Source organism: Megalobrama amblycephala, linkage group LG1 (assembly GCF_018812025.1).
Source record: "Megalobrama amblycephala isolate DHTTF-2021 linkage group LG1, ASM1881202v1, whole genome shotgun sequence".
Lineage (NCBI taxonomy): Eukaryota > Metazoa > Chordata > Actinopteri > Cypriniformes > Xenocyprididae > Megalobrama > Megalobrama amblycephala.
The window spans coordinates 5,507,956-5,522,571 of NC_063044.1; the positions used below are offsets into that span (position 1 = coordinate 5,507,956).

At 35.8% G+C, this 14,616-nt stretch overlaps 1 protein-coding gene across 2 annotated transcripts in view; it reads left to right on the top strand.

Annotated features, from left to right (window-relative positions):
- plppr2a (phospholipid phosphatase related 2a) overlaps positions 1-14,616 on the top strand; it is a 41,078-nt gene that overhangs the window by 18,293 nt on the left and 8,169 nt on the right. For both annotated transcript variants that reach the window (XM_048180253.1, XM_048180198.1), the window contains exon 4: positions 14,404-14,524. In XM_048180253.1, coding sequence (XP_048036210.1) covers positions 14,404-14,524 — 121 coding nt within the window. The remainder of the gene's footprint in view (positions 1-14,403; positions 14,525-14,616) is intronic.

The window sequence follows — 14,616 nt, forward strand, 5'->3', positions numbered from 1 at the left end:
TTTGCAGACTCTGCTCTGGCTGTGTGCGTTCATGTGTTTCGGGCGAGGCGTGGCTTTGAAGTTCTCATGCTTTCAAAGCTAGCTTGCTATTGCTAGCCTCTCTGAAATTGCCTACCCTCCCTTTATTATATATTCTTTAAATTGTAAAATATTTATTCAATAATAATAAAATAATATGAAAATATAAAATAAAAATATTAATTTATTATTATAGCTAAATTATAATAAAACATTTGTTTTAATTTGACAGTTTAAATTGTTAACATGACAATATCATAGTGTTAAAAATCTTAATCTTAATCTTACCTTTTTTAAGCATTTTTTTTTTTATTTTGATTTAGAAAATAACTGGCTGTATTTTATTAATAAAATTAGTTTTTCTATTTTAGTAATAAGAGTTTTAAAATTGACAATAATATTACAATGTAAAAAGGGGGGGGGGTTAAAGGGGGGCTGTTTACACGACACTGTTTTCAACTAAAAATTGAAAACTTTATGCGTTTTGGCTGTTCATTTACACAACAATGGCGTCTTGGGGGCCTGGAAAGTGCAAGTTTTTGAAAATGATAGTTATCGTCAGTGTTGTGGAAAGTTACATTTAAAAGTAACGAATTACAATATTGCATTACTCCCTAAAAAGTAGGAATACATTACATTACTTTTGTGTTACTTTTTCTCACCTGGACTGGGCTTGTTTGTTTTTTAATAACAACAAAACAGTTATATTTTTGGCAAATGTTAAGGCCTTTTTCACACCAAAAGTGAAATGAATAAGGCTCAGGCTGAAGGAAATGCATATTTACACCTGTACAGTAGAGGGCGCAACTCAAACAAACCTTTCAGCTGTGCTGCCATTCTGGATTAAAGAAGAACAGGATACAGGAGAAGGAAGTTCAACACTCTTATTTCTAAATCTAATCTAAAGCCATCTTTGCTTATTAGTATGGCTGAATTGGATCATCGATGTTCAGCTGTAAAGACATTGGTTACTAAAGTGAGATTAAATACATATATATTTGTGCAAAATGTATATTTGTGTAATTTAATATAGTTTATTACAGGTTTGCATAAAATTCTGAGATAGCATTTCACTGTTTTTATTAATTTTGAGGAATACTTAATGTTTTTGTGCAAGTGAAATGAGTAAATGCATGTTCACATTTAGTCTGGAACTACAATAACCATCATGTTCACACAGCGCACACAATTTCTCTCAACATGGAGACAGGAGAGCTGTCAGTCAATAAATGTGAAAAAGTAATGTGTTACTTTGCTAGTTACTTGAAAAAGTAATCTGATTACATTACTCAAGTTACTTGTAATGCGTTACCCCAACACTGGTTATCGTCTCCATGTAAATGACAAAAATGCTAATTTGCGATGTGTAGGTGTGTTTCTTCATCGCCACTAGTGGCCTGGCATGAATAATACAGCGTTTTTAATTTCACTGATCCATGTGAACAGGGATCGTTTTGACCAAGTTTATTCTCATCATAATCAATTCCTCCTTACCTTTAAGTTTAAAGTTAATCCCTTACTAAGATTTAAATAAAAGTTTTGAGTAATGGGGCAACAGGATTACATTTTATCTATCTTAAATGTAAATTAAATCCAGGATAAAAAGCTTAATGTAGCTTAAATGTAAGCCTGTCTATTTTTCACAAAGTCTGGTGCAACAGAATTATCATGTAAAACTTGATTTAATATAGATTTAAGCTTAATCTTTATTGGTGCAACTCAACTTTAGGGACATTTTATAGTGAAATGAAACATCCGTGATGAGTCTATGAGCAGTGACAGAGCAACCTCTGAAGAGTAAAGAAGGTGTAGACAGCAACTATAACTGGATGTGATGGTTTGTAGGTGCTGGTTTTACTGGTGTCTCCCTGCCACGTTGTGAAATGGAGGCAACAGATTGTGGGACCACACGGATCTGCCTCCCTCCTTTTCTGAGTCTGTCAGAGCCACGTGTGGTACTTCTAGTGTGTGTGTTTGTGGGCATGTGTTTCTGGGCGAGTGCATGAGCCAGCAGTAGATCTGAAGCCTGGAGTACGAGCTTCATGTGTGAGTGTACTGGCATGAGCTGTCAGAGACAAAACACACTCACACATAAAGTACAGCCAAGTGAAGACGAGGTCGAGAGACGCATGAGGAGGAGTTTGAAATGGAAGACTTTTGTTAGATTCATAAATAAGGGAAAGTACAAGAAATCAAGCAAGGCATGTGGGATAGAAACACAGCCAAGAGACTCGTTTAGAGATGTTGTGATGGCCCGGAAGGGGCAATGATAGATTGAGAGTGAGAAAAGGAATGAAATGTGGAACATCTGGTGCTTTTGCCCATTGGGACACAATCACTTTCTGTCCAAAACAGTGACACGGTCACCCAGATTTTTTTTTATGGGGGAATGTCATGCATAAAATACACTACAAATCTCAAAAACACTGTAAAAACAGTACTATTGTGAAATATTTTTACAATTGATGATCATTATTCCAGTCTTCAATCATTCTAATATGATGATTTGATGATCAAGAAACATTTCTGATTATTATCAATGTTGAAAACAGCTTCATATTTTTATGGAAACAATGCTAAAAAATAAGGTTTCTTTGATTAAATAGAATGTTTAAAAGAACAGAACAGTACACTATGTAACCTTTTTTTGTTGTTATTGTTCAAAATTTAAATAACGAGTCCATACATCATCAATGTTTCTTCCAAAATGTGTTTTTGTCTTACACCGATTCACTATGGTAAGCCTGTTTTAAGTGTTTATATTTTAGACCTGATGGGAGGGTTTTCGCGGGAAATTGCGTACATGCGTCACTCGCCTGTGCGTTTCTCATCATATCTGTAAATAGAGAAAAGTTGCTCCGCCTACTTTGACACATTTATGGTGTGGAATGGCATAGGTTAGTTGTGACAATGAGCAAAATGCAATGGAACCACTTTTTTTGAAAATCGCTCGTTTTCCAACAGATGAGTTTTACCGTTTTCGAATCCATTCAGCCGATCTCCGGGTCTGGCGGTACCACTTTTAGCATAGCTTAGCATAGTTTATTGAATCTAATGAGACCAATAGCGTCTCGCTCAAAAATGACCAAAGAGTTTCAGTATTTTTCCTATTTAAAATTTGACTCTTCTGTAGTTACATCGTGTACTAAGACTGACGGAAAATTAAAAGTTGTGATTTTCTAGGCCGATATGGCTAGGGACTATACTCTGCCGTAATAATCAGGGAACTTTGCTGCAGTACCATGGCTGCAGCAGGTGCAACGATATTACGCACCTCCTGTGACCCCCTGTTTGCACAGGGCGCGTGCCTTGCAACCATGGAGACATTTGTTGTGAGAGACGCTGCGTAATATCATTGCGCCTGCTGCATGACAGCTGATTGGTTTCTGCTGATCCTACAGCTCATGAAGTTGCTTGCTCAATATTTAAATAGTCTGGTTGAGTGTTTGCTGTAGGCTATCAGAGTTCCTCTGAACCCCTCCACCTCCAAAGCTCCACCTGCCTAGATCTGTTACGGGATTTATGTATGTCTATTTATCCAGCAGCAGCAAATCTTACAGGCTCACAGCAGTGTGTCTGTTAAAGGTGCCCTAGGATTAAAAATTGAATTTATCTTGGCATAGTCAAATAACAAGAGTTCAGTACATGGAAATGACATACAGTGAGTCTCAAACTCCATTGTTTCCTCCTTCTTATATAAATCTCATTTGTTTAAAAGACCTCCAAAGAACAGGCGAATCTCAACATAACACCGACTGTTACGTAACAGTCGGGGTGTACGCCCCCAATATTTGCATATACCAGCCCATGTTCCCAACATTATGAAAGGCATTAGACAAGGGCAGCCAGTATTAACGTCTGGATGTGCACAGGTGAATCAACAGACTAGGTAAGCAAGCAAGAACAATAGCAAAAAATGGAGCGATAATAACTGACATGATCCATGATATCATGATATTTTTAGTGATATTTGTAAACTGTCTTTCTAAATGTTTCGTTAGCATGTTGCTAATGTACTGTTAAATGTGGTTAAAGTTACCATCGTTTCTTACTGTATTCACGGAGACAAGAGCCGTCACTATTTTCATTTTTAAACACTTGCAGTCTGTATAATTCATAAACACAACTTCATTCTTTATAAATCTCTCCAACAGTGTAGCATTAGCCGTTAGCCACAGATCACAGCCTCAAATTCATTCAGAATCAAATGTAAACATCCAAATAAATACTATACTCACATAATCCGACGCATGCATGCAGCATGCATGACGAACACTTTGTAAAGATCCATTTGAGGGTTATATGAGCTCTGTAAACTTTGTTTATGCACTGTTTAAGGCAAGCGCAAGCTCCGTGGGCGGAGAGCATGAGATTTAAAGGGGCCGCGCAGCATAAATCGGCTCATATTTAATGATGCCCCAAAATAGGCAGTTAAAAAAATTAATTAAAAAAATCTATGGGGTATTTTGAGCTGAAACTTCACAGACACATTCAGGGGACACCTTAGACTTATATTACATCTTGTAAAAAAACGTTCAATGGCACCTTTAATCTATCAGCAGTAGCAAGTTCATACTTGCTCAGCAGTAGCAGTAACGAAAAATCAACAGAAGCAGCATAGCAGATCTAGTCTGCCAAGACCAAATACATTAACACTGCCATGTTCAATAACATGCAAAAACTAGTTGTCATGATTGAACTGTATTATTATTGTTATTATTAAATACAACAAAGACATAACCACTCATAAAGAGCCAAACAAAAAAGCAAGAAAGCATCACTAAAATAAAATGTGTTGCATAACAGACAGATGAAAAATCTATGTAGGTTTCCTGTGTCACATCTCTCACTGTCTCTCAGCGAATTTGATGGAGTGTTTTCTGTCCCCTGGTGTACATTCATGCTGAGACTTCAAGCTGTAACCACTGAAGCTGAAATGTCACTCAATGTACAGCCACAAGTCCCATCAAGCTCTGTGGTGTGTCTGACTCTGCTCATCTCTCTCAAATTTGACACTCTTCTGGAGTAGAAGTGGCTTTCTTCATGTTTCTAAAATCTGATGAGAAACTATTTAATGGACAGACCTTCAGTTTCTAATTAATAGCATGTTGTCTGATTCTAGAGCTTCCTGGTCAGATGTGAATGCTCAAATTATTCCACTGAAAAGTGGACAATAACAGTTGTGTTCCCCAAAAAAAGGATCATAATAATAATACCTTCTCATACAAATACAATGTAATTCATAATGAGGGCAGTGAGATGTTGATTTAATATGATTTGTCTTACAAGAACATGGTACTTCACATTTGGGCAAACTTGAATATTTCCAACATCTCTCAGGTCTGAAATGAGTTTTCAGACCCAAACAGTCCTGAAGCTTGTTAAGACTTGGATTTTCATCTTCACCGTCTACTGATGTAGTGACATATTGAATATTCAATTTTACAGTCAGGGAAGTACTTTTTACATAGACAAACTCCAACAACAGAAACTACCTTTCATATATCATATAACAGATGTTCTTCAGCCAAAAAAAAAAGAAAAAAGTTTAGTTTCAGTCATAAAAATGTAATTTTATCAAAGGGTTCTGCAAATTCTCTTGCCAATTCTAGCCCGCAGAAGAGTATATAGTACACCAAACAAAGAGAAAAGTGAATGAAAGTGTGTTCACTGTGATGATTAATTTGAAGGGAATATGAGAACAAGAGACGGTAAGCATGAGTGGTAGAGACTGATGAAAGAAAGCCCAAGATAAACGCTCTCTCTGTCACAATCTCTACACCATATGATCAAAAGAGCCCAACTCTAATGCTGAAAGAATGTCAAAAACAAGCAGTTAATTATTAATTCTGTGCTGCTCTAAAAGTTCTTTTCAAAAGCTGTAGGTGTTGCAGGTAACTTTTGATTTCTGAAAATTTGATAGCATCACCGACGCCTTTAACCTACTCATGATTTAAACTCATGATCAGATCTGTTGAGTAGATGTTTAGAAAAAAGTTGTTTCACATAATTAACATACTCAGTTATCAAAGGCTGTCGAGCTTCAAAAATTACATAAAAGTGACATGAAACCACCAGAAAAGTGTTACATATGACTAGTGTGCTATGTTTAAAGTCTTCTTAAAGTCTCTTTTAAAGCAGTTTCATTTTTGTGCATATAAAAAGATCAAAAGGATCAAACAAACATAAAGTGCATTTTGTAGTCTTTTAAAGGGATAGTTCACCTGAAAATAAAAATTCTGTCATCAATTACTCACTCTCAAGTTGTTCCAAACCTGAATTTCCATGAATTTCTTCTGTTGAACACAAAAGAAGATATTATGAAGAGTGTCTGTAACCAGACAGTTGACAGTAGCCTTTGACTTCCATAGTATTTTTTGTACAGAATGTGTCTGAAGTTTCAGCTCAAAATACCCCATTGATCATTTATTATAGCTTGTCAAATTTGCCCCTATTTGGGTGTGAGCAAAAACACACTGACTTTAAATGCAAATGAGCTGCTGCTCCCTACACGCTTACCAGAAGTGGGCGGAGCTTTAACAGCTGGCACTTCGTTTGCTCAACAACAACAAAACTGGAGAATCTCACGCAGCCAAAATGACGATTGTCGGTAACGGTGTTCTGCCTTAGACTGTTCAAACTGGAGTCGACACTGATGCAGAGACTCAGGAAGAAGTTACAACTTTTAGAATGAAACTGGACATTTTTGAACGGTTAGTGGATAAATTTATGTAGTTGCTGTGGAGTTGATTCAACTCATTGACTAGCATGTGTCGTCATGTTAATCCTTTGTCCAAATCCAGCGTTGAATTGACCCTCGTTTGTGAAGCAGTCCGGAGTAAAATGACAGCATGATAACAACACTCTACTACAACAACTCTTCCTCTTCTCTAAAGCAGCCCAACATGTCCTCACCACCTTTGTTGCGTGTTCTCGGGGGCGGGGTTTATGTAAATTTTAGGGTTAGTGATGTCACAAACCCAGGAAGAAGCTCATTGTAGTCCCTACCAGCAGTTTGTTGTAGTCCTTAAAAAGTGATTTCTGTAAAAGTGAAATCATAACCAACTACCCCTTTAAAAGATCTTCTTTTGTGTTCAAAAGAAGAAAGAAACTCCCATACAGGTTTGGAAGAACTTTAGAGTGAGTAAATGATGACAGAATTTATGGGTGAACTATCCCTTTAAAACCATTTTAGTTATTCGGTTGGCCATAATACTTCTACCAGAAAGACTCGGGAGGCAAGATAATGTAATAATGATATTTGTTAACAATCAAGCAAAATATTGTAAGATAAAGTTCTTTGGCGTAGGCCCTGTCCCTAGCTCACATCCTAAAGGATTGCAAACTCTGCATTTCCTGCCTGAAGACGAAGACAGGGGCGTAGCCGACCCCCTGGGAGGGATGGACAGGGACTATCCTGGTGGTGGTGGGGAGGATGGAGGTGAAGGTTTGTGTCAGCATCTGTGAACTCTGACATGTGTAAGTACCGATCTTTTATACTAATAAAATGATTGGATGGATCTAAACTAATAGGGGACATAACACTGAGTCTTCCTGGCAGAACTTATGCTAGAGCTTTCATTTCCCTAAACCGTTTTACCACAACATTTCCACTAATGTGCTTTCATTTATGAATTATAAACATTTTGAGGATGTTTGTGCTCTGCTTGTGCATTAGACAGGTCACTAGATTGCCGCACTTTAAAATCACCATGAAATCAATATTGACAGTTCTTATTTTTTATGGATTGTTGCAGTATTTAATGTAAATGATTTATCCGTGCATTTTTTTCCCCTTGTATTCTTTAATTAAAATAACTTCCCCTCTCTCTTGCAGTGACATCTCTTCTATTCTCTTCTTTGAAGAAGTATTTACTGATGTGAGGGCAAGACAACTTGTTACATGAGATCCACCAATAGCAAACCACTAATCATCCAATCAATTCCCCGTGGACAAAATGAAGCCCCGCCCTACATTTGTTCTTTTTCGAAAAGCTGTTTCACTCGAAGATACGTCACAATAGGGAAGAAAATACAATCACAACTTCCATTTCACGCTACATAAAATTCCTGCTTTAAAATTGCCTGATTTGAGGTGTAAATAGCATCAAAACAGCCTAAATATAACCTTGTGATGGCCAGAGGGAGGGTTGGAGCGTGTGGAGGGTGAACAGTGATGCCACCTGAGAAACTGGAGCAGATGGCACTAGCTACTCGAGGGGGTGAATGCACTGGCATTTCAACATATGTCTGAACTGTGCATCTCTCTGTCATGGCATGTATGTCCACTCGTAGCCTCAGGGAAGAGCAAGTTCATGATCTGTTTTACGTCACAATAAGAGAGAAGATGAAATGGGATAAAGCAGCAGTGTCAGGACTCTAGGATTTCATTCTGTTTCATCACACATAAAAAAGCATCGCTTGACTGTCTGGTTTGCTCAGGAGATGAACAGAAGGTGCATTTAAATGATGCAGATGTATTTATATATGCATAATTGACTTGATCCTTAAATAATAATTTCTAGTAAATAATTTAACTGTAAAAACTGTAGTTAAAGGATTAGTTCACTTTCAAATAAAATTTTCCTGATAATTTACTCATCCCCATATCATCCAAGATGTTCATGTTCTTCTTTCTTTGGTCGAAAAGAAATTAAGGTTTTCGATGAAAACATTCCAGGATTTTTGTCCTTATAGTGGACTTCAATGGACTCCAAATGGTTGAAGGTCAAAATGACAGTTTCAGTGCAGCTTCAAAGGGCTTTAAACGATACCAGATGAGGAATAAGGGTCTTATCTAGCGAAACGATCGGCCATTTTCTAAAAACAATATAACTGTATATGCTTTATATAAACAAATGATCGCCTTCCAAGTGGTTCCATCAAAACCGCACTTTCGTATTCTTCTAAAAGCTTACGCTGTATGTCCTACTCCTTCCCTGTTCAACTTACGGAACGAACACAGCACCAGTTCCATTTTTTTCCGTAAGTAGAATAGGGAAGGCGTAGGACATATAGCGTAAGTGCAGTTTTGGCGGAAGCACTATAATGCATATATTTACTTTATTTTTTTCGAAAATAACCGATCGTTTCTCTAGATAACACCCTTATTTCTCGTCTGGTATCGTTTAAAGCCCTTTGAAGCTGCACTGAAACTGTAATTTTGACCTTCAACCGTTTGGAGACCATTGAAGTCCACTATAAGGAGAATAATCCTGGAATGTTTTCATCAATTAATTTCTTTTCGACTGAAGAAAGAAAGACATGAACATCTTGGATGACATGGGGGTGAGTAAATTATCAGGAAAATTTTATTTGAAAGTGAACTAATCCTCTAAATATATACACTATACCAGCGGTATTCAAATGGCATACTTAATTGTGCCATTTTACTATTTCTACCAAGTGAGCAGCGCATCAAAACTACGCAGCGGTTTACACCACAAATGCTCGGGGTCGTTTACGGTAATGATCTTTCGGCGCTAAATTCCTAATATCTTTATCTTGAGCAAACGTGCTTCATTCAAGCCCTTTCAGCTCTGTGGTTGTTGCTTCTCTCACGCTAAAAGAGCTGCAGATGACGCAGTTATTTTAACAACAGTAGAAGCAAAATAGATACTTTTGCTAAAATGCTGCAGAAAATGAGAATGCAGAAAATACAATTATTTTTTTATCTGTCATCAGCATATTAAGAGCGTTTCATAATAAACAATGTTATCATTTGGAAAATTATTTAGAGATGGCAAGAGAAAAGAAAAAAACTTTGAAATTAGTAGTTAATGATGAGTAATGACTGAAAGATGAGTAATGATGCTGAAAATACATTTTAAATCATTCAAATTAGAAATGTTATTTTAAATTATTAAATTATTTTTAAAATATTACTGCTTTTACTGAATATTTGATCAAATAAATGGTGAGACTTCATTCAAAAACATGTACAAATCTAAACTTTTGAATGTTATTTTATATATTAGAGTTTATATAAGTTGAAAAACTTCCCAATTTCATCTGATTTACCTAAATAATAAACATCCAGATATCTTAATTTTGAGATTCACAACCCATGTTCTGTTATATGATGTCTTGTATTAAAGGCGCTCTAAGCGATTCTGAGCGGAGTAACTTCCTGTTGACGTTTGAAGTGTTGTCAAACAAAACAGAGGCTAGCTAGACCCTCCGTCCTACTCCACCTGGCCCTCCCCTCCGTGCTTCCCGAAACAGTCATGAACGCGCATTTAAAATGTAAGTAGCTTGCGTATTGACGCTGCTTTTCGGTTATTGGCTGGAGCATGTTTATTATGTTAAGTGGTCCAGGCTGTCCACTTGTATTAACAAAGTAAATGGGGTTAATTTTCATGTTGACTTAAAGGCACACTATGTAATTTTTCGCCACTAGAGGTCGCTTATTCAAAACAAAGGCGTAGCTTGATGACACTTTGATTTCTTGAAACCATGGGAGGTGTCTTCACATCTACAGCCGGTGGAAAAGAATCGGGCTGGGACTCGGGCTGAAATCATGTTCATGGATGACAAGCAGAGCGGGAGCGATTGGTAATGAGAGACGAGTGCGACACACAGAGATTTTATTATGCCACAGATGAGCGCTTCTGCTTCTTCTGCTATGTGGGGTAACGCAGCGCTGTTTATCATATTAGATACATTTGTGTGTTGAAAGTTATTATAATGCTACTCTGTATTCGCTCGGCAGCTACTATGAGACTCTTGTTACACACTGCAGTCAACTAGATCAATATTAGTCATGGTAAAACATGGTACTCGCAGTAAATCAAGAAAACACGATTTAAACAATAAGGCTTACTGTGTTGAGCTATATAACTTGATTAGTTTTCTGTCGATGAATGTATCCAAACAGTTGCTCCCCTGTCTAATAAAACACATAATATATTAAAGTGTCTTTGGTGTTTCCATGGTTTCTTCAAAATAAAACTGGAAATCAAATGTAACGTGGGTATGAAGTCTTTAACAGGCGACGCACGCACACAGTCCGTATCCTGGTTAAAATTGCTTATTTCTATGAATTTAAACATTCTTGGAAACATCTGGGATAATGTAAGTACACAAGTCAACAAAATATATAACACTGTTCTAGTGATTTTTGGATATTTTTAATCCAAAAATCTTACATATTGTGCCTTTAATGCAAATTTCACATATAAATCTTGAGCTGTCCATTTTAATTAGGGAGGATTTCTTCTTTTCTGTGCTGTGATCTCATATCATTTACTTTGGTATCAAATACTCTTGTGATTGTATGCTGTGATTAGACATCATATCCTGTGGGTGACCCTTTCCTGCACTCAGTTGGGAGTTTTTGCGATGTTGAGATCTGCTTTATAATATGCATTTATATGAGAAGCATGAGCCACAAGCCTAATCGGCCATGACAGGCTATAAAAGCTGAGCTAGAATCTCATCTAATGGTGCGTTATTCACACTCGAACTGATGTTCACAGTCTCACCGACGCACTGCGTTAGATGCACAACAACATCGCAGTCGGATTTAAAGAGCAGTGCACCCAAAAATGAAAATCAGTCACCTTATACAATATCATAAACCCTCCAAACTTGTTCTTGCTGCATGAGTCATCTGGACTGTGTTGATCATTTCCTCTGTGTGTCTGTGCATCACTGATGTCAGTCTGTGTCAGCGGTCAGGTGCTAAACTGGGAAATGTGTGAGGTGAGCGCCGTGTCCCTGTCCCTCACTGTCTCATCGCTGACGTATCTCTCTGTCGCTTTGAGTCGAAGGTAATGGATTTGATGTCAGTGTTTATGGTCTCCTGTTCTTCTGCCACCAGGGAGGTGCTTGTTTTCCAGTATGGTTCAGATGTCAAATGTATTTAAAATGTTAATGCTCTTAAAATCAGAAATTAAAATGCTTCATCTCAACAACATGCAAATATTTAATGAGACTTTTAGTGTTACTCACTTTTTTAAGTTATACATTGTCTTTATAATTTGAGTGTATTTTTTGCAGTACAGTTATGGTCTCATGAATCCATCCTAAGCATTTTATTTTATTTTAAATATTTTTGATTTCTGTGGTAGAAATTCTCCTACGCACCTGACTTAAGGTGTCCTCTAATATTATCCTCATGTGACTTCCTCCCCTCACACCTAAGAATAGCTATATCAGGTAAACCCGGATGCCTGAGACTAGAAATACCAGTATTTTACTGACTGCATAAGATGCCTAAGCATAATAGCTACTCTGACTATGTTGGTAACGCTGGACGCCTAAAAGCCTCACTCTGATTTGGAAGACGTCCCTTTGAACACTAACACTTGTGAATAAAGGTCTCTAGTGCTCCACTGACCTGCTGCGCAGCAGTAACCAGACACACTGCAGACAATGCCTTCGAATATACTTTAATCACGACCGGAGAATCTCAGACCAATTTTAGAATATTTCCCCTGACAAACAGAGTACAACAGTTTTCATTGAATAGGAGCATGGCAAAGGTGACATGACTCATTCTCCAACATGATTGGTTCTTCATGTGTATGATTCTATATCTATTTTTGCTAGGTAAAAACAAATTTGGATTCCTTGATGCTACAGCTTGTTGCTAGGGTCATAAAGTTTATATATATAATATTCAGACAATTGTCTAGTTATATTCAGACATTGTTGGGGACATTTAGTTTTCAAAAGCAAACAAATGTTAATTCAAGAAAAATAAATAATAGTTATGATCAATTAGAAATTTCATTCACTTTTGCATTTTCAATATTATAAAGTTTTTATTTTATTTTATTTTTCAATATTATAAAGTTGTTTTATTTTATTTTATTTTATTTTATTCAGTACAGTTATGGTCTCATTCATCACATCCCAATATTATAAAGTTGTTTTTAGTTTTCAATATTAAAAAGTTGTTTTTATTTTTTTTTTTATTATTTTATTCAGTACAGTTATGATCTCATGCATCTCATCCCAATAATATAAAGTCGTTTTTATTTTATTTTATTTTTCAATATTATAAAGTTGTTTTATTTTATTTTATTTTATTTTATTTTATTTTATTTTATTTTATTTTATTTTATTTTATTCAGTACAGTTATGATCTCATGCATCTCATCCCAATAATATAAAGTCGTTTTTATTTTATTTTATTTTTCAATATTATAAAGTTGTTTTATTTTATTTTATTTTATTTTATTTTATTTTATTTTATTTTATTTTATTTTATTTTATTTTATTTTATTTTATTTTATTTTATTTTATTTTATTTTATTTTATTTTATTTTATTTTATTTTATTTTATTCAGTACAGTTATGATCTCATGCATCTCATCCCAATAATATAAAGTAGTTTTTATTTTATTTTATAGATATTTTTCAATATTATAAAGTTGTTTTATTTTATTTAATTTTTTTTTTTTTTTTCTCATGCATCTAATCCCATGCAGTTTTTTCAACATAACTTTCAGTGTTACTCTTTTTTTTACTTTCTTTATAATTTGAGAATTTTAGATTATTTTATTTTTAAATGTTTATTTAACCCAAATGTTCATAAAATGTTAATGCTCTTAAAATCAAAAATTGAAATAAAATGCAAATTCAATGAAATGCATCATTTAAAAAAATGCACATTTTTAACATGACTTTTAGTGTTACTCACATTTTAAGTTATACATTGTCTTTATAATTTTATTTTATTAGATTTGTAAATGTATTAGATTTTCTTACTGTGTATTTTATTTTATTCTTTATATTATTTGATTTTTTTTATTTATATACAAATGTGGTCTCCAATATAATAGACATCCCAAATTTTCATACACATTGATGCAGCTAATACTTCATTGCACAAAGTGATACTAACCATGCCTGTTCTCATTGCAAGTGTAATCTGGGTTGTAGTTTGTTTTACATTGTTCATTGTTTTTGAGCACAGAATAACATGATTGATCGGAAATGACTGGGAGCTATGTTATAATTATGGGTAATAAATTTGCTTTTACTGTTTGCATTACAGAGAGAAGACATACAGTATGAGGATTTAAACACACTGATGAGAACTGATGTGTGTGCAGCTCTTACATGGCAGAGCAGAATTAGTCATGTTGATGAGCTGTTACTCGTCTTAACCGTAACCAGGGAGATCAGAAATAATGAGGTTCTGGTGTTGGCATTTGGGAACGGTGAAAATGAGGGACTATTAGCAACTCATGATTCAAATTCTCAAGGAGGCAGATAAAACGCCTGCTTAGCCAGAGTATAATGCGCATGTTTCTCTGCTCTCGGTTTTCAACCAAATGGAGCTACAACAAATTATGCCAAAGCAAATGGAGTGGTGGATGTTCTGGCAGGCTGAAGCAAAGCTCCAGTCTGATCCATCTGTGTGTTTTCCTTCAGATTCTGGCTGGCGAGGTGATGGCGTTTTTCATGAGGTCGGAGGGCGCGCAGGAGAAGACCATAGTCACAGCCGACTGCTGTTACTTCAACCCCCTGCTGAGACGCGTCATACGCTTCCTAGGTACAACAGAGAAAATATATTTGATCTTGATCATCATTTGAGCATCAAAGCCATTTTGAAGGGGTTTTCATGGCGAGAACCATTTTTGGTTC